General features: G+C 41.3%; 2 protein-coding genes across 3 annotated transcripts in view; one reads left to right on the forward strand and one right to left on the reverse strand.

Annotated features, from left to right (window-relative positions):
• abcc4 (ATP binding cassette subfamily C member 4 (PEL blood group)) overlaps nucleotides 1-11,569 on the forward strand; it is a 39,455-nt gene extending 27,886 nt beyond the window's left edge. For both annotated transcript variants that reach the window (XM_086029842.1, XM_086029832.1), the window contains exons 17-31: nucleotides 200-237; nucleotides 991-1,094; nucleotides 1,192-1,338; nucleotides 2,384-2,463; nucleotides 5,161-5,311; nucleotides 5,396-5,515; nucleotides 5,589-5,699; nucleotides 5,787-5,887; nucleotides 6,690-6,881; nucleotides 6,953-7,108; nucleotides 7,723-7,812; nucleotides 7,959-8,131; nucleotides 10,869-10,974; nucleotides 11,064-11,198; nucleotides 11,333-11,569. In XM_086029842.1, the coding sequence (XP_085885968.1) occupies nucleotides 200-237; nucleotides 991-1,094; nucleotides 1,192-1,338; nucleotides 2,384-2,463; nucleotides 5,161-5,311; nucleotides 5,396-5,515; nucleotides 5,589-5,699; nucleotides 5,787-5,887; nucleotides 6,690-6,881; nucleotides 6,953-7,108; nucleotides 7,723-7,812; nucleotides 7,959-8,131; nucleotides 10,869-10,974; nucleotides 11,064-11,198; nucleotides 11,333-11,422 (1,794 nt within the window). In that variant the 3' untranslated portion in view covers nucleotides 11,423-11,569. The remainder of the gene's footprint in view (nucleotides 1-199; nucleotides 238-990; nucleotides 1,095-1,191; nucleotides 1,339-2,383; nucleotides 2,464-5,160; nucleotides 5,312-5,395; nucleotides 5,516-5,588; nucleotides 5,700-5,786; nucleotides 5,888-6,689; nucleotides 6,882-6,952; nucleotides 7,109-7,722; nucleotides 7,813-7,958; nucleotides 8,132-10,868; nucleotides 10,975-11,063; nucleotides 11,199-11,332) is intronic.
• Nucleotides 11,570-15,738: 4,169 nt separating this feature from the next.
• trim108 (tripartite motif containing 108) lies at nucleotides 15,739-20,095 on the reverse strand. The gene is made up of 2 exons (XM_086029853.1): nucleotides 19,790-20,095; nucleotides 15,739-17,684 (listed from the first exon to the last, which is right to left on the reverse strand). Exons 1-2 carry the CDS (start codon nucleotides 20,060-20,062, stop codon nucleotides 16,491-16,493), a joined length of 1,467 nt encoding a protein of 488 aa, XP_085885979.1. The 5' UTR covers nucleotides 20,063-20,095; the 3' UTR covers nucleotides 15,739-16,490.
• Nucleotides 20,096-21,521: the final 1,426 nt, after the last annotated feature.

The raw sequence follows: 21,521 nt of genomic DNA on the forward strand, positions 1-21,521 counted from the left end.
ATGCTGAGCGGCAAGACTCTCTGGGAAAACACTTGTCACAGTGCCTGGTGAGCAAAAAAGTTAACGTCAAGCCCTGCTCGTGACCCTGAACAAGTTAAGCCGTACAGAAAGTTAAAGAATGGATAATGGATTCAATTCTAGAATTTTGATGAGCAGAAGGGTGTGAAATGCAGTGAAACACTAACACAACATTTTGCAGGTGGCGTACATTGTGCAGGACTGGTGGTTGGCCTACTGGTAAGTTGAGGGACCACACCCTCCCAAGGTGGATTTTTATTATGTATTGTGCCGACACTGGACATTGTAATCCATGCGAAAGACACTGCCAGTTTACTTCTCGACAGTTAACTGTATTTTTATTTTTAGATGGATGAATGGATTTATACATGTAATCAAGTTGTTGTTATAGAAGAAGAGTTCGACAAGGAAGCAAGTACAAATTTGAAAAACGAATCTGTCACTGAAAACAAATGTAATATGGCAATGTGAAGAAATGCACAGAGTTCTTTAAATGTTTGAAACAGCAGGGACCTGAAACTGGATTTACTATTGGTACAATCCAAATAAACAATGAAGGCCTATCGTTGTCGCACGTCTAATCATTGCAACTTAGATGCACGCCAACTAGATACTCCCAAAAAAATAAAAACGCATGGAAAACATGCAAAGTTCGATCTTGTAAGAAGTCAAGTTCTCATCGATTGTACAAAGTATAATGGTAAATGTACTCTGTACTGTTTGAAGTTTGGCATTCCTTTTACTCAATTTAAACTTTCATTCTCATGTACATACGTAGCCAACATTAAATAATAGCAGTGTAACTGCTCAACTTTCAACAATCAATAAAGCAACTGTGACTTTTTGGCATTCACACAAGCAAAGATGGACAAGTGTACCTATACCTTTGGACCAGCTTACTGCATAGTTACTGTCAAGTCGAGCATGAGCAAGTTAGCACAGCATTTGTTTACATGTGGCTGATGTCATCAGGGCTGAAGAGCAAGGCAAACTGGACACAAACAGCACCATGGAGCACAATGCCACCAAAGTTTCCAAAGAGCTGGACCTTACATTCTACTTGGGCATTTATGGAGGTGACGTGTACACTGAGTCATCTTTTTTCACTCATGCACACTTGGCTTGTCACAAAAATACAAAGTGGGACACTATGCCTCTGCTGCTGTTTCACAGGTTTGACAGCAGCCACCATCATTTTTGGTTTTGTGAGGACTTTGATGATGTTCAACATGCTGGTGAGAAGTACACAGGCCCTACACAACAGCATGTTTACCGCCATCCTTCGCACTCATGTGCGCTTCTTTGACGTCAACCCCATTGGTGAGAAACTGTCAGTGAACAAGAGAATAATCTTGTTTGTCAGTGTATAGGATCTTATGACTGAAAAATGATTCACTCCCTTTTTGTCTGATGGGGTTTTTCAATGTACACAAAGTCGTCAAATTACGACGTTTCGACCTTACGGCGCCCGTGCCGCCTCCACCATTTTGTCCCCATCACCATAGTGACTACGTTTACATGCAGTCAATATTCAGGTTAAGGTCAAAATTCCTGTTTCTAAAACATTCTGAATATCCCTTTTACATGATTGAGCGGACAGAGTTGCTCCGGCGTTTGAATAACTGTGTACGGCGGCGCACGGCGTCATGACTCAAATGGATGTGTTACCTGTTTTCTAAAGCTGATCCATGACTGGTCGTTACCTGAGCCCTCTGCAACTGTGATGTCATTATCAGTCGACAAAAATGACAAAATGGCCGCCCCCTGAGATGGCTAAAAATAGGTGGATTTTGCTGCTTAACTCATATTCCACAAACACAATATTCATCAGAATGCAGTGTTTCAACTAGTGGGCCTGCTGGGAACATATTCTTGAAACAATGGCATCTTATTAAAATGATACCATTTACTGTTTTATAAAAGACGTCAAATTCATTTTTAACACAATTGAGTTGCATGGCGCATTCGAAAATGTTTTGCCCACCTCTGACTTGCAGTATGGGAACCTGTGATCAGCTTATAATACTCAGATCTTATAATACTGCACATGGACATCTATGCCTTTTCCAACTTTTGTTTTGAAGTTGGCCCTTGTAAGCAATCGTTGTAGGGCTGACTTGACTTCGAATTGAGGCCGTGGGCTGCAATATGCTTAGTGCACAAATGCGCAGTGACAGGCTTGAATCTAGTACGCAGTTGAATGTTTCCAGTGCGCATGAGCACCTGCACACCGCTTATTTGCACCCCTGATTATAACAGTATACAGTGAAAAAAATGACAAAAGGAGGGAATTCTGTGCAGTAATGTATATACTAAACTCTACTGCTTGGTATAAATGGGGCTTTTGTGTCCTGTTTGATCTCAGGCAGAGTTTTAAATCGGTTTTCAAAGGACATTGGCCAGCTGGATTCCATCATGCCGTGGACCTTTGTTGACTTCATTCAGGTATGAAATACAGATAGCAATCAACTAAGTGATGTCTACAAACCCTGGTCGTTTTGCCCGAGTTTCAGCTATACGAAACAAAAATAGAACAATGAAAGTCAGTTAGGCATCTCACAACTTAAAGCATTAAGTTTAAAGGAATATAAGCACACTGCTATCAAAAAGACACTTATTTTATTTACACAATGTTTTTTTTTGGGGGGGAGGCATGATCTGAATTTAAAGATCAAAGAATTTTGTACGTACCCCAAATATTATTTTCATCCATTCACCTGACAGGTGTGCCATATCAAGTTGCTGACAGCATGGTCCATGCACACGTTAGTCTTAGTGACCACAATAAAAAGGCACTCTCGACAAAACACTATCTAGTAAGACCATATCTGCCTCATAGAGATGATTAGGTTGTTGATGGTGGCCTGTGGAATGCTGGTCCTCTCGCTTTGGAAAGTTGCTGGTTATTGGCAGGAACTGGAACATGTTGTGTACAGTAATGCCCTCAATCTTGGGGGTTACATTACAGACACCATTGTGCTTTGCAATAAAACCGCACATTTCACTTCTTCAAAATACCTTCGTTATGTACCCGAGCCACGTGGTATATCGCTTCACCCTGTGTGTCTTATGTGTGTTTGTTCGTGAGGGAAAAACGGGAAGGATTTTTTTTTTTTTGTGGGGTCGGGGCTGTTGGTGGGGGTCGGAGGAGTAGTCGACGGGCCCAGAAATGGACCGGTTGTTGGAGAAACCCCCGAAATTCCCGATGGCCCCCACGGCCACTGATTCTCAACACCGATTGGCTTTCAGAACGCAGCTTTGAGTTCAAATTTTGAAACGCAAGCGAATGGACTATGGTGCTCGCATCACCTGCACTGCATGGCGCGGAGTCACACCTGTCCGCGTGAACTGCAGTGACTTCTTATGTAAGCGTGCCATGAGAAACACTCAACTGACCGGTATAACTGCAGCATAGGCATACATGTGAAATAGTAGCAGTATGCTGTCTGATCTTGCTATGCCACACGACTGAGGTGGATGGCTTATCTCAGCAGAGGAGTCATACTGTACATGCTCTCACACAAATGTAGACGCATTTGTGAACACTGCTTGACAGAAGTAGGTCTTTTGTGTATGTAGAAGAAGTCTTCGATCTTTAAGTTCAGATCATGAAAGGGCCGCTCTATCATGGCGGTCTATATTGTCTGTCTATGGTATGGGAGCAATGTAATATTTCCTTTCAAGCTTGGGGGCAAGGCTTACATATCAGCATACCTATCACGAGTTGTGCTCAAAACACACATTGCTTTTGTCAAATTTCAACCCAAGAAGACAAACACACTATTATAGAACACCTATTACAATATATGCCCTCCATCATTATTGGCACCCCTGTTTAAGATGTTAATTTTTTATTGCAGAAGCCTACTGTCATACTGAAAATTGTAGAAATAGCTCGCCAGGCACAGATTGGCCATCTCAGTCCCCAGACCTCACCCCCACTGAAAATCTGGGGAGTGAGCTAAAGAGGAGAAGTGCAGAGGAGAGGACCTAGGTTGCCAGATGATTTAGAGAGATTGTACAAAGAGGGGATTGAGCCATTATTCTCAGCACCTTTTTTTTTTTAGCACCACGTACTGTTTAGTGATGCATTCACAGTATATGCACCTAGCCACGAATGAAGTTTAGAAGTAACATTTTAGACATATCACACAACAATGTGTCACCTTTGACAATTACACACTCTTTCTACAACTGTTGAATACCTTGATTCCCTGCTCGATAAATGTTCCATAATTACATTTCATTCTTGATTAATTACATTTCATCCAAACCACTGCTACTTTGGTATATGGTTTTAAAAAAATAAATAGGGGCACCACACCTAACCTCCACTGGCTGTGCCAATAAGACGTATATGGTTTTAAAAAAATAAATAGGGGCACCACACCTAACCTCCACTGGCTGTGCCAATAAGACGTGATTAAGATCTTCTGTTGCCCAATTTGTATGTAATGTGTTGAACAATAAAAGAAGTATGCACATCTGTGTAAGTCACCAGTTAAACTGGAACAGCAGAAGCTGACACTCTTTCAATAATGAGGCCAGTTGTCGCTCTCCGGCCGCGCCGCTGGCCACACACACATCTTGGGGAAGATTTTTGATTAACGTGATGCTGTGGTGCAGATATTTAGTTCCGCCTTACCGCCGCTTCCACGCGGTTGCATTACACTGAGGTAATTTGGTGCTCTGCCTTCATAAATTCACACTGACCATCTTGCTGACCTCCACACGGAAGGCATTTATTTATTGGTTTATTTGATAGGGACGGATCCAAAAACGTTGACAAACTGTAACAGAGCAGTCTGATGTGTGCATCATAGTGCCTATTGCAAAAGTTAATTTGCAGCGCTCGTCCCCAGATGTATATTGTTGATCATACCATCCACAGTCGGAGTTTTGCGAAATAAAAGGCACATGTGTTCAAGTTATGGCCACCCATGACTGAGTCGTCGTGTCACCCTGGCCACCCCACTGAAATATTTCTGGCTCCGCCCCTGATCGGCCCTAATATCTTTGAGCCCACTCCAACCCACCCCACTGAATTTCAAGCATGATAGATGTACACTAAATCTTATTTGGTCATGAAAAGACATTCATGGCTAAAGTTGCGATGATTCTGCTGGTACTTTTCGCTCTCAGGTTTTTCTGCAAATCCTCGGGGTGGTGGCAGTGGCTGTGGGTGTGATCCCCTGGATTCTCCTTCCTGTGCTCCCCCTAGTCATTGTCTTCCTCTTCCTCCGTCGCTACTTCCTGGAGACCTCCAGAGACATCAAACGTCTTGAGTCCACAAGTGAGTGTCCGCCACAGAGTCCAAACGAGTGTACACTCGTGTGACCAAATAATTGTTAAGACGAGTTCCCTTCCTCTCTCGCAGCTCGGAGTCCAGTTTTCTCGCACCTGTCTTCCTCTCTGCAGGGCCTGTGGACGATTCGAGCCTTCAGAGCGGAAGGCCGCTTCCAAAAGGCCTTTGACGCCCATCAGGATCTGCACTCAGGTTGTTTGAGGAGAGAGTCAGTGTTTGTTGATGGAACAAACAATGACCATTGTAACCTGTGCTTCTGAAACAGCGGCGTGGTTTCTTTTCCTGACCACGTCTCGCTGGTTCGCCGTACGCCTCGATTGCATGTGCTCCATCTTTGTGGCAATCACCACATTTGGCTGCCTGCTGCTGCGAGACCGTAAGGAAGTCTTCTGCCATAATACAGAATATGAATTGTGTGAGACGGTCAGATGAAAGGGTTTGTGAAATGTGTCTATCCTATCAGAACTGGACGCCGGCTCGGTGGGTTTGGCTTTGAGCTACTCGATCACTCTGATCGGCATGTTCCAGTGGGGGGTCCGGCAGAGCGCTGAGGTGGAGAACCTGGTATGAGGCGAGGGTTCCAAGATGAAAATAAGAGTTCTGTAAATCCAAACTTTTCCGTGGGAATAAATGGGAGTTCAAGAGAACAAACGGGATTAAACAAAACTAAATTGAGTCACTGAATTGAAAGGTTGGTTTTTAACTCATTCAATCCCAATTCAATCCCAAAGACATATTTATATGCCTTTTCACAGTCCATCCATTCAATCATAGGAACCTATTTATATTTTTTTCACATTTTTTTCAAGCGTTACAGTAAAAGAGGGTCTGAAAATGTCTTGTACTGAATAAGTTTTAATGGAGAATTTCGTTATAGAAAATATTTAATAGTTTTAGCATAATCCTGACTAAACCACAAAACCTGCAATTGCAGCGGTGCCTCGATTTACGAGTGCTCCATTTTAGTTTTGGCTCTGTGTTGTGAGGCAATACTTGAAGTACGAGCAAGATTCAATTATGGCGCAGCTCGAGTGAAGTGGTGGGAAAAAATGAAGCAATGAATGTACTGTGATGCTCTTGCATGTGGGCAAGGAGAGCTACTTATTTTGCATGGACTTCAGTTTATGACAAACAAAATGTTGATATTCATCCTCATATGTGAGGAGTTATTTCTAAAATTTCCCAGCATAACTTCTTCCTACATGAAATTAACCAGAAACTCTCTGGGAATTTACCAGAAATGTTCCACGCCTTTGTAACCCTGTATAAAACTGAGTGAAATATATATTTTCAAGTCTTTCAGTCACTTGAAATGATGGTTCTGTGAGCTGGTATAAAAATGAACATGTGGTCAACCTGTTAACAGATGACATCAGTGGAGAGGGTGGTTGAATACACCGAACTGGAGAGTGAAGCCCCCTGGGAAACCAAAAAGCGACCTCCGCCTGGTTGGCCCAGCAAAGGTCTGGTGACCTTTGACGGGGTCAGCTTTTCCTACAGCCCTGACGGGCCCAAAGTTTTGGACAACTTGAAAGTGACGTTCCAACCCAAAGAGAAGGTCAGAGATGTTTTGCACATGATGTCACTGACGTCTGACAAAGCTGATGTGGCGCTCATTACCGATGGCAGGTGGGCATCGTGGGTCGGACGGGTGCCGGGAAAAGCTCCCTGGTTTCAGCCCTGTTCCGCCTGGCTGAACCCCAAGGAAAGATCTACATCGACGGCATTCTGACGTCTGAGCTGGGCCTTCATGACATGCGGCAGAAGATGTCTATCATCCCTCAGGTAGGTGGCAGCCGACTTCATCGCTTGAATCAGATTACAGTGGACTGTTGATAGTTGTGAAGCAGGGTTCTAATAGTTTGGATTTTTCACCATAGTTTGCTGGTATTTTGTTTTGAGTTTATAAAGTGGGTTTGTTTGTGTTCATTTTTCTGAGTTTTAGTTTTTTCACAAATGCTTTGTTTTAGTTTCGTTTTATCGGATTTAGTGTTGTTTAGTGTATTTCTTGTGCGCAAGATTACAAAAGGTATTGTGTTGTAAAAACTCAACGTATTATTTTAAAACCTATTGAAAAACAACCATCCACAAATCAAGCACAGGCAATAAATGTAGTGCATAATACTGCTTCTAAAGTTTAAAAAAAGTACAACTTTCACATTAATTTATTAATGAAAATATTTTGTTTTTGTGATTTCGTTCATTTTTGGCAACTATAGTAACCTTGTGGTGAGGGAGTGCCTCTATTTGAAAGCTTTGTGGTTGCGCTTAGTGAAGCAACGTGCCCATTTTGTGCATATTGCATTGTATTACATACCTCTGGATTTTCAAAACAGATAAAATACATTTGCACATTTGTGTCTGTTTTTCTTTATTGTTACTGTCGATTCCTCCGTCAGGACCCGGTGCTGTTCACAGGTTCCATGAGAAAGAACCTCGACCCTTTCAACCAGCATTCAGATGAGGAGCTCTGGAATGCGCTACAAGAGGTGGCATGCATCCAAGCAGACACAGTCATGCAGAATGTCACGTGACATAAGCACATTTTGAAAATAATTCCATCGAATTAAAAACTGAAAACAGTCATTGCTTGGACATGTGGAGAATTCTACCTTTCCCTTGTGTGACCTTGCAGGTCCAGCTGAAGGGTGTAGTAGAAGAGCTTCCTGGAAAACTGGAAACTGTTCTGGCTGAGTCTGGCTCCAACTTCAGTGTGGGCCAGAGGCAGCTGGTGTGTCTGGCCCGAGCCGTCCTAAGGAAGAACCGCATCCTCATTATTGATGAGGCCACCGCTAACGTGGACCCCAGGTAGTCAACCTAAAGCCAAGTTTCCAAAAGGTGGCCCACTTAGACTAGACCATGTGTACTGTGCCGATCTTTGGCACAATTACTCCCTGCAGCATGTTTCACTTAACTGACACTATATTAAGATGGCGGTTATTGATACATGTACACCTTTTCCAGGGATGTGTAGTCAAGGGGTGGCAAGTGAGGCATGGCCTCACTGGGGCCCCCTGCTCGACATTCTCTGCATGTGAAGAGTTTTTTTTAAAAAAAAGGGGTAGGGGACTTCAAATGATTACATTCAATTATGTTCCATTTAGTTCTATGGTCTGTGCTTTCCATTGATTTTATTTTCTTTTTCAATCCTATAATTATCAACGATTTCATAATTAAAATAGCCGAATATTAGGGCTGGGCGGGCTGTACAAATGAAAGGAAGAAATTTACAGTACTTTCGGTTTATTTATAATCTGAGGCTGAAAAATATTTATATTGTGAAAAGTGACTGGATTCTCTCCGGATTCTCTCTCTTTTTTCAGCGTCAAAAACTGCCATATTTTTTAAACACCGTCCATCCATCCATTATCGATACCGCTTATCCTCACAAGGGTCGCGGGGCGTGCTGGAGCCTATCCCAGCTGTCTTCAGGTAGTAGGCAGGGGACACCCTGAATTGGTTGCCAGCCAATCGCAGGGCACACAGAGACAAACAAACATCCGCACTCACAATCACACCTAGGGCCAATTTAGAGAATCCAATCAACCTACCATGCATGTTTTTGGAATGTGGGAGGAAACCGGAGTACCCGGAGAATTTGTATAATGTGATGGAACATTCAACTAGCTGGGAGCGGACTAGAGAAGAGTAAGCACACACACATGAGTAACATTACATGAGTCATTATCAATTCAATGAACATATTTGCTTGACCGTAACGGTGCAAATGTACTGTCAATATCAACAATGGATGACATGAAATGCATTCAAATAGGTCAAGAATATGGCATGTAAATTAAAAACAGAATAAGGTCAATAAATATATATGTACATACATTGACATGTATACATTATGTTTATATAAACATACAAATGCAGTAATTGAGCTCATTATTTTTTAAAAATGTCATTCTTAAATCAGAATTGGCTAATTCTGTGTCCAAAAAGAACAGGGCCACATCCGGCCATGAAAATGATCAGAACTTGCTCAATACTGCATTACAGTAGATGTCACACTACTAATGGCTCTATAAACCAGCGGCGCAGCCAGAACATGGCAAATGGGTGGGCCTGGAAAAATCAGGGTGGGCCTGAATATTTCTCTCACTGAGCACAATCCTCCTGTCCCGACACATTGTATATTCAAATAAAAAGACAAACAGAATAATATGAAGTTCAGATCTTCCTTAGACAACCACAATTATGCCATTCTTAATAATCAATCAAATAAAAAACACAACAAAACGTGAATTAAAAAATAATTTCATATTTTATTTTATTTTTCATGAATCTCACTGAGTGGGCAATTTGTCAGTCTTGCTGGGCCACCCATGACTCCACCCCTGCTATAAACCTCTGTGCACATTTTCTACTAGTGACTAGTTAAAAAAAATACATAAAGATAAGATAAGATAAGATAAGAAGGCCTATATTGATCCCACAGTGGGGAAATTTTCAGCGTTACTGCAACAAAGATGTAGGTCACACAGAGACGGCGGCATAATGTAGCCGTTAATGTATAACATTAACAGCAAACATTCAGAATAAATGGGAACTACTTTTCTTAAAATGTACATGTACTGTAGTCTGTAAATATAAATAATCAAGTGTAGAAAGAAACTGTAATATATTTATCTCACTCCCCCACGTGTGCAAATGTGTGCAAGTGTTTAACACTGTTTAAATGTTATTTTCCTATCAAGCATTTCGTAGTATTTTGAATGAATATATATATTTTTTAATTTGAAGATCTTTTGTCAGTTTTCATTTTGATGCTTTTGCTGATTTTAGATTTTTTTCAAGGTACCTTTTCGGTACCAGTATCGAGGTATTTTATGCACGTATGGTATAGAGGTCAAAATGTTGGTATCGCGACAACACTACGGCGCACAAAATGAAATAATATGTGCTCGGCAACACTTTAAAGCTTAAATCTGATTGGACAAAAAAAACAACAACCCACAAACGACTGGAAGACGCGTGGCCAAGACACACGCTGTGAAATGAAGACAAAAGACTGTTGAAAATAAATTATTACCACCTTCATTAAAGTCGTAAATGGAGGTATGTGCTTTTGATAGTGTTTGGGCCTGCAAGAGAAGGTTTTGAAGACCCTGACGGCACGCCACTGCATTTGAAGGAGTACCTGTTCAGGTCTTACATAAGCCTTAGTTCCCTCTCTGTTCAAACTTAGTCCGCGTCACTTTTCACACAATTTTTTTTACATCTACTGAAGTGAACCACTGCATGCTGCTGATACTACTATCCTGCAGCAGGATAGACAACTTACGCATGTCCATGTGTCACTGATAGTAATAAGTGTCTTTATCAAGCTTGTGCAGGAAAGCAAAACATGGCGAACTGTACTTGGGGCACTTTATGTTAATATATCCTGCTTATTCGAAGCAAACCGTTTTGTTTTGTGAGATCTGATTTCTTCGGCTTGTTGACGTGTGCAAAAAAAAAACGCTGACTAATCCCTCTGGGTTCACTTGGGAGGCTGAAACGGACTGTGGTTTAACAGCCATTGCTTCCGTGTTTGCAGGACAGATGAACTGATCCAGAGAACCATCCGAGAGAAGTTCCAGGAATGCACTGTGCTCACCATCGCCCACCGCCTCAACACCATCATAGACAGCGATCGCATCCTGGTGCTGGCCCTCAGTCATATTCGGTCAATGTATACAAATTTCTCACATGAAGCCACATTCAGCACAACTTACTAACTTACTGGCTCCAGGTTCTTGATGCAGGGAGAATCCACGATTACGATGAGCCATACACACTTCTCCTAGACCCCTCTTCTATTTTCCATAAAATGGTGCAGCAGACTGGCAAGGAGGAGGCTGCGGCCATGCTGGAGGCAGCTAAAGAGGCAAGTCTCTGGAGACAGTTGACGCATTTTAGAAACCACACCAGCTCGGCTTCACTGACCAAGAGCAGGGCGCACGAGGTGTCCAAAAGAAACAGAAGGAAAACCTCGGCTAACGCTGCACGCATGTGTTTCAGGCTTATAACAGCAGAAGCCGACCCAACTTCAGTAGCGGGGAGGCGGACGGAGCAGACAGGAGTTTGGTCATCTTTGAGACAGCTCTGTGAGCCGCACACTACATTGGAGAGTGTCCAGGACGCATGGCGAATATACGCACACAATGTGAACCGCTGCTGTACAAACTGTAGACATGCATGTATCTATTTTGCATACTTGTTGGTTTTTCACACATAAAAATGCTGCCTTGTTTCCAATCTGCAGCAGTCACTTTATTTTAGCGCGCACTCTTATAAGCCAAGGAAACTACTCCTTGTAGTTCTACTTCTTGTGAGCATGTTGAGGGTCTTTCAGATTTTGAAGACCAAATGCTGAGCCAAGCAGCTTTTTGGTCACTGTGAGCCTGCCACAGACTAAAACTGCCTGTATCAGTCGGGCAACTTGTTAGTTATACCATACCATGGACCCAGTGATGCTGGCAGCATTGCTGTTGTCCGAAGCAGGCGTCTTCAACCCTGTTCCTCGAGGGACAGTTTCCTGGATGTTTTCCATCTCTCTCTGCTGCAACACACCTGATTCATAGAATCAGGATCGCTATCCAGCTTCTGCAGACCTTGATGATTATTTCATCATTTCAATCGGGTGTGTTGCAAACGGGCGAAACGGAAAACAGGCGGGAAACCGGCCCTCAAGGAACAGGATTGAAGACCGCTGGTCCAAAGTTTAGTCATCGGCCTACAGTTACTTTGCCAAGACAGGAAACAATTCATTGGTGTGTAGCTGTAAACACTGGTGACAATCCGCTCACTGAACGTTAACTGCCACTTACTATTTATTATCAAGTGATAGTGCCATTATCTGCCTCGAGTGCAGCAGTAAGTGACATTTGACAACTTGAACAGGAATTGCATTTTTCAATCACGGTGTTCCCTCACTCAAAACTAATGAGTAACAAATAATAAAATACAGGAGGAGACCCCATTCCTGGATAAATACACAGCAAACAATGGTACATTGTAGAACACATAAGAAAGGGGAAAAAGTGTTTGCGGCTTGCATTCTGGGAGTTCACAAGTCACATTCCCGTCTGGGGGAGTGACGTCACTTATGCGCCTTGACACGTTTCAACCACATGAAAAATAATGGAAGCAGAGAGATTTGCATTTTCATGCAGGAAGGATAGTTAACTGTTTTGAGTTTGTCAGCCAAAGAACATATTAAGGTACGTTGCACATTCTGTGCTGTTGACAAAGTGTTATCTAGCTCCAAAGACACTACCAGTACATCAAATTAAAACAAAAATGAAAACACAAAATTTGGGATTATATTAACATCGTAAACATATATGCATATCAATGTGGCAACACTTGGGGCCAAGCAGCAAATTTGTGGTAATGCCGTAATTGTGATTTTTTTCTATTGATTTAACTATTTTTTTTTTCAGTCATTCAAAAGCTACTGTATGTACAAATCCAATTATAATGAAGCTGCAGCAATAAAATTCAAAGTTAATGATCATTTGCTAAAAACAATAAAAGTTTGGCAGTTTGAACATTAAATATCTTGTCTTTGTAGTGTATTCAATTAAATATAGGTTGAACATAATTTGCAAATCACTGCATTCTGTTTTTATTTATGTTTAACACAACGTCCCAACTTGATTGGAATTGGGTTTGTATTTCATATAAGACTGAGATACACCTGACAGATGAATCAGGAACAGAAGTTGATGCAGTTGTGTTTGATTGCACGGGCAAATCTAGCGGAGGTTTCTTTATTTTGGTATTTTTGTAGATGAACAGAGTCAGAAATGGAGGTTAGCGCGCTTCCGGGCATGAACACATCCAACTTGCTTTCCAGCCAGTGGAAGCAGCTCCTCTCATTCCCTTTAAATGGTCACACAGCGGAAGCATAAGCTGACTCGCTGGAGTCCATGTAGGAGATCAACGCGCGCAAAGTACGTTTACATGGAACTACAACAAGATCTATACCTGCGGATGATGCATATTTGGCCGCTGCGAATTGGACACTTTCCGAGCTTTTCCATTAGCCCTGCTCCATACAGAGAGGGTTTCGCTTGGCCCCAGATGTTCGCTTTTCCATTGGACTTTTTCAGAGCCGAACAATTAGAAAGGAACTGCTTTTCAGAACCATCTCGGAGGTGGATCTAAACTGCCGGCCATTTGGGGCAAAGCTCCACCACTGAGTAATCATTCATCACTGTCATCTGATTGGCCGACAGCGATGCAGCAAGGAACTCTGCTGCACGCGCCCATTTCCTGGTTTTAGAAACCCACCGGCCGTCGCCAAAAAATCATCGTCCTAAAAATGCGGTATATATGATAAGCAAAATAATGTTTGACAACAACCTTGAACTATATTTACAATTTCCAACGTACTAATGGATGCAATTTTGAAGATTAATGGAGAAAAAAAAATTCACGAGTGCAAGCACAGCTCGCTCGCAGCGTCATATTCACTTGAACGAGTAGTCTCCAGCAACAGAGCAGTGGCTCGCCGTTCACCCGGACCGATAGATCGTGGCCTCCGCCTCAGGGATGGTGGCTATGTATGGCCGCCAGAGGGCTTCATACGCCGCAGAATGAGGACAACAAGCCGCTGAATTAGGGAAGCAGTACACCGGCAAATCATCAGTAATCAGTAGTATTGTGGAGAACTCATTATTTTTTTCAGCTCTATATAAACATTTAAACTGTTTACAGTAGTGCTTCAACGTGATGTATCATATTCCCGGTTGGAATCACTCATGTCAGAAAACTGGTCAGAGTCAGGAGACTCCTTGCTTCTATCATCTCATTCATCAGATGTAACAGCAATATTCGGACAAAACGAGGGAGGCGAACCCATGCTGAACAGGAATCGGAAACGTAGTGTACAGCTTTTGGAACAAATGATATCCGTTCTAAAATATCACTCACAAAGGTATTGGGCATTAAAATTGTTTTAATTGCTGACTTTCTATTTTGGTTGGTGAGAGATTCTCTCCAGTCTTAACTCAATCTTATTTATAGAGCACTTTAAAACCCACCACAGCTGCATACAAAGTGCTGTACATAAAGTAAAAACAGACAGATAAAACAAAGACAATTAAAACAATAAATTAAGAACATAAAAATAGTAAACGCAATAAAACCCTAAAACAATCCTAAGTCTCATGCTGAGTCGAACGCCAAAGAATAAAAATGCGTTTTATGACGACTTTTAAAGATGGACAGAAAGGGGGCTTGCCTAACGTTTAACGGAAGGTCAGTCCAAAGGGAGGGATCGGCAACGGAAAAAGCTTGATCCCCACTGAGCCTCCACTACGTCCTCTGTACCCCCAGTAGCGTCTGGTCCGCAGTTAGGGTGGAGGAGCTCAGGGACTTAAGGGGGGGGCGAGACCATTTCAAGATTTGAAAACAAATAAAAAAAATCTTAAGAACTCTAAAATGTACATGGACCCAGTCAAAGGATAGGCCTGAATCAAAGTTATGGTCTACCTTCGGCTATTAAAGTCAGAAGGTTAGCAGCAGCATTTTGGACCAACTGGAAATGCTTGAGGGAGCTCTGGCTGACTCCAATATAAAGTGCATTACAGTAATCCAGCCGAGATGTAACAAAGGCATGGATAACGGTTTCTAAGCAGGGTCCGAGCTAAACGACATGGTGGCCAGCCACCCCTGGCTAACTCAGCACTTAAGGGCAAACTTTATTATATTTGCAGTAGGGCTGCTCGATTAAGCGATTTTGAACCGAAACTGAATTTTCTGGATAAAGCGATGTTCTAAACGTTCAAATCGGCACGTTCGATATTGTTATTTTTGGTGTATCTAAGCCACCGTAGTTTCCTCTGCACTTCCGCTTACTCCTACGAGCGCGCACTTCGAAAACAACAACAATAGCATCCATGGCTACCTACCGGCGATTCTGCTACCTTTGCTCAGGTAAGTGTTAATAAATCGGGCAAAAATAGATCTGTAGTGTAGTGTGTGCCCCGCATGTACAATACAACTCGTGAGCAATTAACTCAACGTCTGAAAGGCGTCCCCTTTTTTCTCCCCTAAACGAACCTCTGGTGCAGCCGGACTATGCATCCGTATTTTATTGAGGGGCCGTTTTGCACTAATCATTGATTTATGTTTAAGTAAGACCAGGGTGAAAGGTGAAAGGCTAATCACTAGCTGGTTGCCAAAATGACTTGCTGACAGACTGTTTTCTTTACAGACTCATGTTGATGAGATGGTTTCAGATGGTATATGCACTTTCTTCTTTCATTATTGGTTTAATTAAGAACAGATCTGAAATCTATTGTGTAAGTAAAGTGCTGTTAATCCCAATGGATTGTTCTGTGTATTAAATTAAATTTACTGGCATTTTGAGTTCAAAGAAAGAAAAAATAAGTTTAAATAAAAGACATTCAAAATACTTCATTTTTCATTACTTCTTTTATTTTACAAAGAAATCGTAATCGTAAAATCGGATTTGAGAAAAAATAATTGGGATTTTCTTATTAGGCAAAATCGAACAGCCCTAATTTGCAGTAGTAACCACGCTGCGAAACACACTTCGCCTGAATTTTTGCTGATTACTCGGCACATACATCGAAGCATAGGTGCAGACCCTAACATCACTGCTGAATTGATCTGAATGCACAGTTGTCTTTAGTAAAGAACATTTGATTCATATAGGCAATATCAATCAAAATGATAACTTTCACACAATAGCAAGCGAATATTATGGCTTAGAAGTCATTGGTATCTGTCAGAGCCATCCGCCCAGCTACTGCGTTAAATCCACAGTTACTGTAGATGACATGAAAATAGAGTAAAAGTATGTCTGAAGGACAATTCTGGTGGCAGTATGAAATTCTTATAATATATCCAGATTGTGCAGGGAAAAGGTGTTTATTTGGTTGTTATACATAGTGCAGGGAGAACAAATAATCATTTTCAATTCAACATTCAAATAATCAAAATCCTACATTAGAATATGTTAACAGAGTTGGAGAATCTCTTTCTGAATGTTATGAGCTCCTGTTTCCATGCCAACGTTGTATAATGCAAAATAATATATTTACAACAGCAATGATATTGTAATTAGTGTTGAGTTTTGCAACTCCATTAGTGCAACTATTTTGAATTCTTCTTTTTTCTGTGGTTGTTTTTACCCAAGCGTGCTTTAATACCAGCACACTGTAAAGGGGATGGTATTTGATGTTGCGTAATTCATTTTCAGGTATGCCGACTTTGAGGTTGCTAAAGATCTTTTCGTGCTGACTGTGTGAATATGTGTCATGTTGGTTGCATCGTAGAAAGAGAGTTTCTGGGATGAGAGGTCCAGATAGATCCCGATCTTCCGTGGTATGTTTTGCAGCGTTAATGGAGTTAATCCTTCTGGACAACCGGTTGAAAGATTTCTACCGTCATATGTGATAATATGATCCTGTATCCCTACTTCCCAAAAGCCAGATTGGCCAATCTGGCCAACCTCTATTTCCCAGTAGTGCTGCCCTGAAGTGAACTCATTCACACTCGTGGCAAATCCATGATAAGAACGCATGACAGGTCCTTGGGAGCCATGGCGTCGAGGAGTCATTAGAGGCGTACTCTGACACCATGGATCAATATAGGACTTGTTTCTGGGGAGAAGTTGAGTTTGAATGTGGGAACTATGGAGCAGACTGCGTTGGTCAAAAGACACGGTATGCAGCCCCTCATCTTTGAGCGTGAGTTGCTCTTCTCGAGGCTCTATCACCTGAAGCATCTCTTTCCAAACAAAAAACTTCAGGTGAGTCTCATAAGGTCCCAGGGACATCGAGGTTTCCACCACTGAGTAATCATTCGCTCTCGGCCGGAATGTTTCTTGAAGCATTGCGTGTTTACCTTCGTTCCAGCCCTTTAAAAATTTCGCAGGGTCCGAAATTTCCAGTGCTGAGGCCGCCCTAGCTTGTAGCTCTTTACTCTGGGACAAGTCTGCCTCGATAGCGTTGAGCATCTTAGTCATTTGCTCCACATCAATGTTCTCTTGGCGTTTCACTTCATTCTTCAGCTCCTCCTCTCTTTTTCGCAAAAACTGGTGCATCTCCCCAAAGTGCGCACTGATTTGCCTCACCAGTTGGCAAGACTTGTCGTTAGTTGCGTTGATATTCGCCCTCTGAGTGTATAGCAAGCGCTCCAAAGCTTTGATGTCTGCAGGAACGTGGTCCAGTCCCTCCTCCAGCTCCCGCTTAAGAGATGTGGCTGCTTCTTTGATGGGTTTGAATGTGTGTCCTTCATGCCGCTCGCCATCTCGACATATGATGCAAGTCAGCTGCTGGTCAGTCACACAGTACAGTTTCAGCTTCTCATCATGCTCCAGGCACATTTCAGCAACCTGTCAAAAGAATAAGTTTTGAAGATTAATACAGCTACAACAGACATGTTTTTTTTGGGGGGGGTGTACCCACTTGTCTGTTTAAGAAATCCGGACTATAGGAACAGAATATGCGTGTATAGTGTTACGCAGCTTATAAATGAGTTTTGTTTAAAGGGGAAGTCAACCCAAACATATATTTTTCAAGAATATGTTCTATGTAAACCCAGTAGTTGAAACAAGACATTATGAAAATATTGCATTTGTGGAATAAGAGTTAATCCACCCCTTTTTAACCATCTCTGCGGGCGGCCATTTTGTCACTTCTGTCGACTGAAAATGACAATCACAACTGCTCAAGGCTCAGGAAAATGCCAATCACGGCTCACCTCTTTTCTGGAGCTGAGCCGTGATTGGTCGTTACCTGATCCCTGAGTAGTGGGAATGCCATTTTCATTCGACAGAAGTGACAAAATGGCCGCCCCCTGAGATGAGTAAAAACAGGTGGATTTTGCTGCTTAACTCATATTCCACAAACGCAGTATGAATCAGAATGCTGTTTCAACTAGTGGGCCTGCTGGGAACATGGTCTTGAAAAAAATGTGTTTGGGTTGATTTCCACTTTAATTGCTCCATTCTATTCAAGTAATAGCTTTCCTTTGCCTCGGCATGTGTTGAAACCAGAAGTAGGCAACGATTTTTGACCGCCATCTGTTACAGCTTGTCGCTGCCATGTTTATGTTCATTAAAAAAATATTGGAAACTTATTGGAGTTCAATGAATACAACAAATAACCTTTGAGGAAATAAGTGGGCCGCATGTTCAATTGGCAAGTTTGTCTTGGACTCTCAATCGCAGTAACAAGCAGCATGTCAATTATTTAACTACGGTTCAGCATCTCTGTGGCTAAAAGTTAAGGTTCCCACACATAGTTTACTCTGTAAACAAATACAATGCAGCTCAGCCGGCTTTACTAACAATGAATAACTAGATAAGAATACATTCATATTTTTCCATATGAAAAAAAAAAAAGTTTTTTCGTTTGCAAATAAAGATGCCATTTCTTTGGGTACATGTTAAATATCAATATTGCAATTTACAACAACCATATTGCATACTGCATGTTTTTCCAGTACCATTCAACCCTACTTTAAATATATTAGAGTTATAATATATAGCACCTTTGAGTATCATTTCAGTATTTTTGGGAAATCAAAATATTGTTACCCTACCTACCGACTGTCTGTACTAGTGTTAAGCATGTACTGTATTTCAGTTTGTGGGGTAGAGCTCTGGAATGGTCTTGAAGTAGAGATTTTCAAAAAAATAATAATATTAAGGGATTCAAATGCAGCTTTAAATTAATAGTCGCGCAAGGGCATGTATGCAGGGCTAGAAAGCTGATTTGGTTTAGATGTGATCTATTTGTATGTGGCAATTTAAGTATTTATTTTTACATTAGTTTCTATTTATTTTGTTAAAAATGTATTTTCTGGTTTGTAGGTTTCTGGGAGAATTTGATGTGTGAAGTTGTGATGTGAAAATTAAAAGGTAAAAAGGATACGTGTTAGTGAACATTAACAAACACACGTTGTTTTTCGGTAATTCTTTTGATTGTAAGGAGGGACAAGATAAGCTTTTGCTTCCTTCTGCACCTTCTCGAAGTCAACATTTTAGTCTCGAGACATGCCACACCATTTTGTTTATTTTTATATTATTATTAGTAGTAGTAATAGTAGTACTTTGTTGGTATTATAGTAGTAGTAGTAGTAGTAGTATCGTCCGAGAAAATACAGATCAGATCGAATCAGATTGAGTTAATCACATCAGAACAGCACCTTGCACATAAACAAGGCTGCATTTTATTTTCAGTCAGCAAACTTCTAAATATGACTGTGCAGGCCTTGGCGTTTTGCAAGCAGGAATAACGGGGGTGTGGACGGGCAGAATGTTAGGCTTCCGCTTCATAACGTCGCAACAAACTGTTGACTAAGACTGCAAACAACGCCCACACTCGTCGAGACGGAGAATAAAACACAAGCGCACAAGTTTAACTAAATTAATTAATTAAAAAAAGACCCATGCGTGGTGAACACTTAACTAATACTGGCCCTGCCGTACTTTACCTCAGCTTTTGCTGTAATGTGTTCTTTGACGATTCCGTCTGCTTGTTTGGCCTTTTCAGCAAGGCTGAGCAAGACGAAATTGGTAGATAAGCCCGTCAGTTCCTTCCCGCTGGCCAGCGGCGATCGACATTGCGGACACTGGTGCTGTGTGTCCAAATAGGCCGTGAGACATTTTCTGCAGAAAGTGTGGCCGCAAAGAAGAGTGACCGGATCGGTAAAAATTGTCAGACAAATTGAACAAGTCAAGTCGTCTGCGAATGAGGCAGAAGCCATATCTGCTCGCTTGCTTCCTGTGTCTAATACTCAACCAGGAAACAACCAATCCCTTTAACTACAACGAAGTCTTTTTTTTTTTTTTTTTTTAAAGATGCAATGTCACACACTTATTTATTTATTTATATTTATTTTTTAATCAGGAAAATGATATTACCTTACATTTCAACCTTTATCAATCTGTTTTTGAGAAATCTGTACAAAACGAACTAGTTCAGAATCGCCTCCTGTAATGAGCGAGATGGCCGCGCACCCCTCATTACATGTTGACGGGACCGATCACCCTTTTGCATTCACAGTCATTATAAATAAATACGTGACTAAAATTGTCAAAATAATGGGGTTCAACGGGGCCGGCCGGTTGAACTTCAACCGGCCCCAATATGTGGACATATCTACTTAGACTCACTTCAGCCTCTGAAAACGTCACAAAACGATTAGCCTTTCCATGTCTGAAAAAAGAATGAGTAAATGAGCAGCTTAAGTGTAGCAAATGTACTCGACGGCATGGAGCCGCATGTCTGTATGGTAGGAAGCTCTTTTTGTCAAGACAAATTTAATGTATCACAATTTCATTTAGACACAATATCACCCTTAAACATTACGAGAACCGGGATGTAGGAATTCCACTGTGGATGCTTTTTTCCTTGATGAGTCCGAAGGGCCTCTCCCCTGGTGGCCTCGTCTCAGTATTCTTTACAATGTGTACATTCATGCTCGTGTCCGCTTCAGCCTATGTAAGTAAAGAAGAGACAGGAACATTTTTTGGTGTTTTGCGCAGGTGATCATGATTTTTGCACACATGAGCTATGAAATATTTTGCAGAACGCTTTTATATTTTCACAGGTTGAAGTGAACAAGAGTAGTAATGTGTATTGGTCACCGTTTCAGACAACAGAACTGACAAACCAAGCAATATTACAATGCCGGCCTCCCTGCTGTGACGTTGACAGCTGGGATGGATTTATATGTGTGTGTGTGTGTGTGTGTGTATGTATGTATATATATATATATGTATGTGTGTGTGTATATATATATATATATATATATATACATATATATATATACATATATACACATATATATATACACATATACATATATACACATATATATATATACACACATATATATATACACATATATATATATATACACATATATATATATATATATATATATATATATATATATATATATATATATATATATATATATATATATATATATATATATATATATATAGAGCTTGTGTGTGTATACACTGTAAGTCTCCTTATCTTTGTCTCTCTTGTTTCCTGGCATGGTCAGACACGGAAAGTTAACTCTTCAAGCAGGGGTAAATTATTCAAAAACGTAACTGAGGAAATTTCCATGGTGCTAGACAGAGACAGCTGCAGTGCTCAGGCGACCATCTTGCCTCTGGTTTTAGTCAAACAGGTGTCTTCAGGGTTAAAAA

Source organism: Filicampus tigris, chromosome 1 (assembly GCF_054856515.1).
Source record: "Filicampus tigris isolate MCC_2025a chromosome 1, RoL_Ftig_1.0, whole genome shotgun sequence".
NCBI lineage: Eukaryota > Metazoa > Chordata > Actinopteri > Syngnathiformes > Syngnathidae > Filicampus > Filicampus tigris.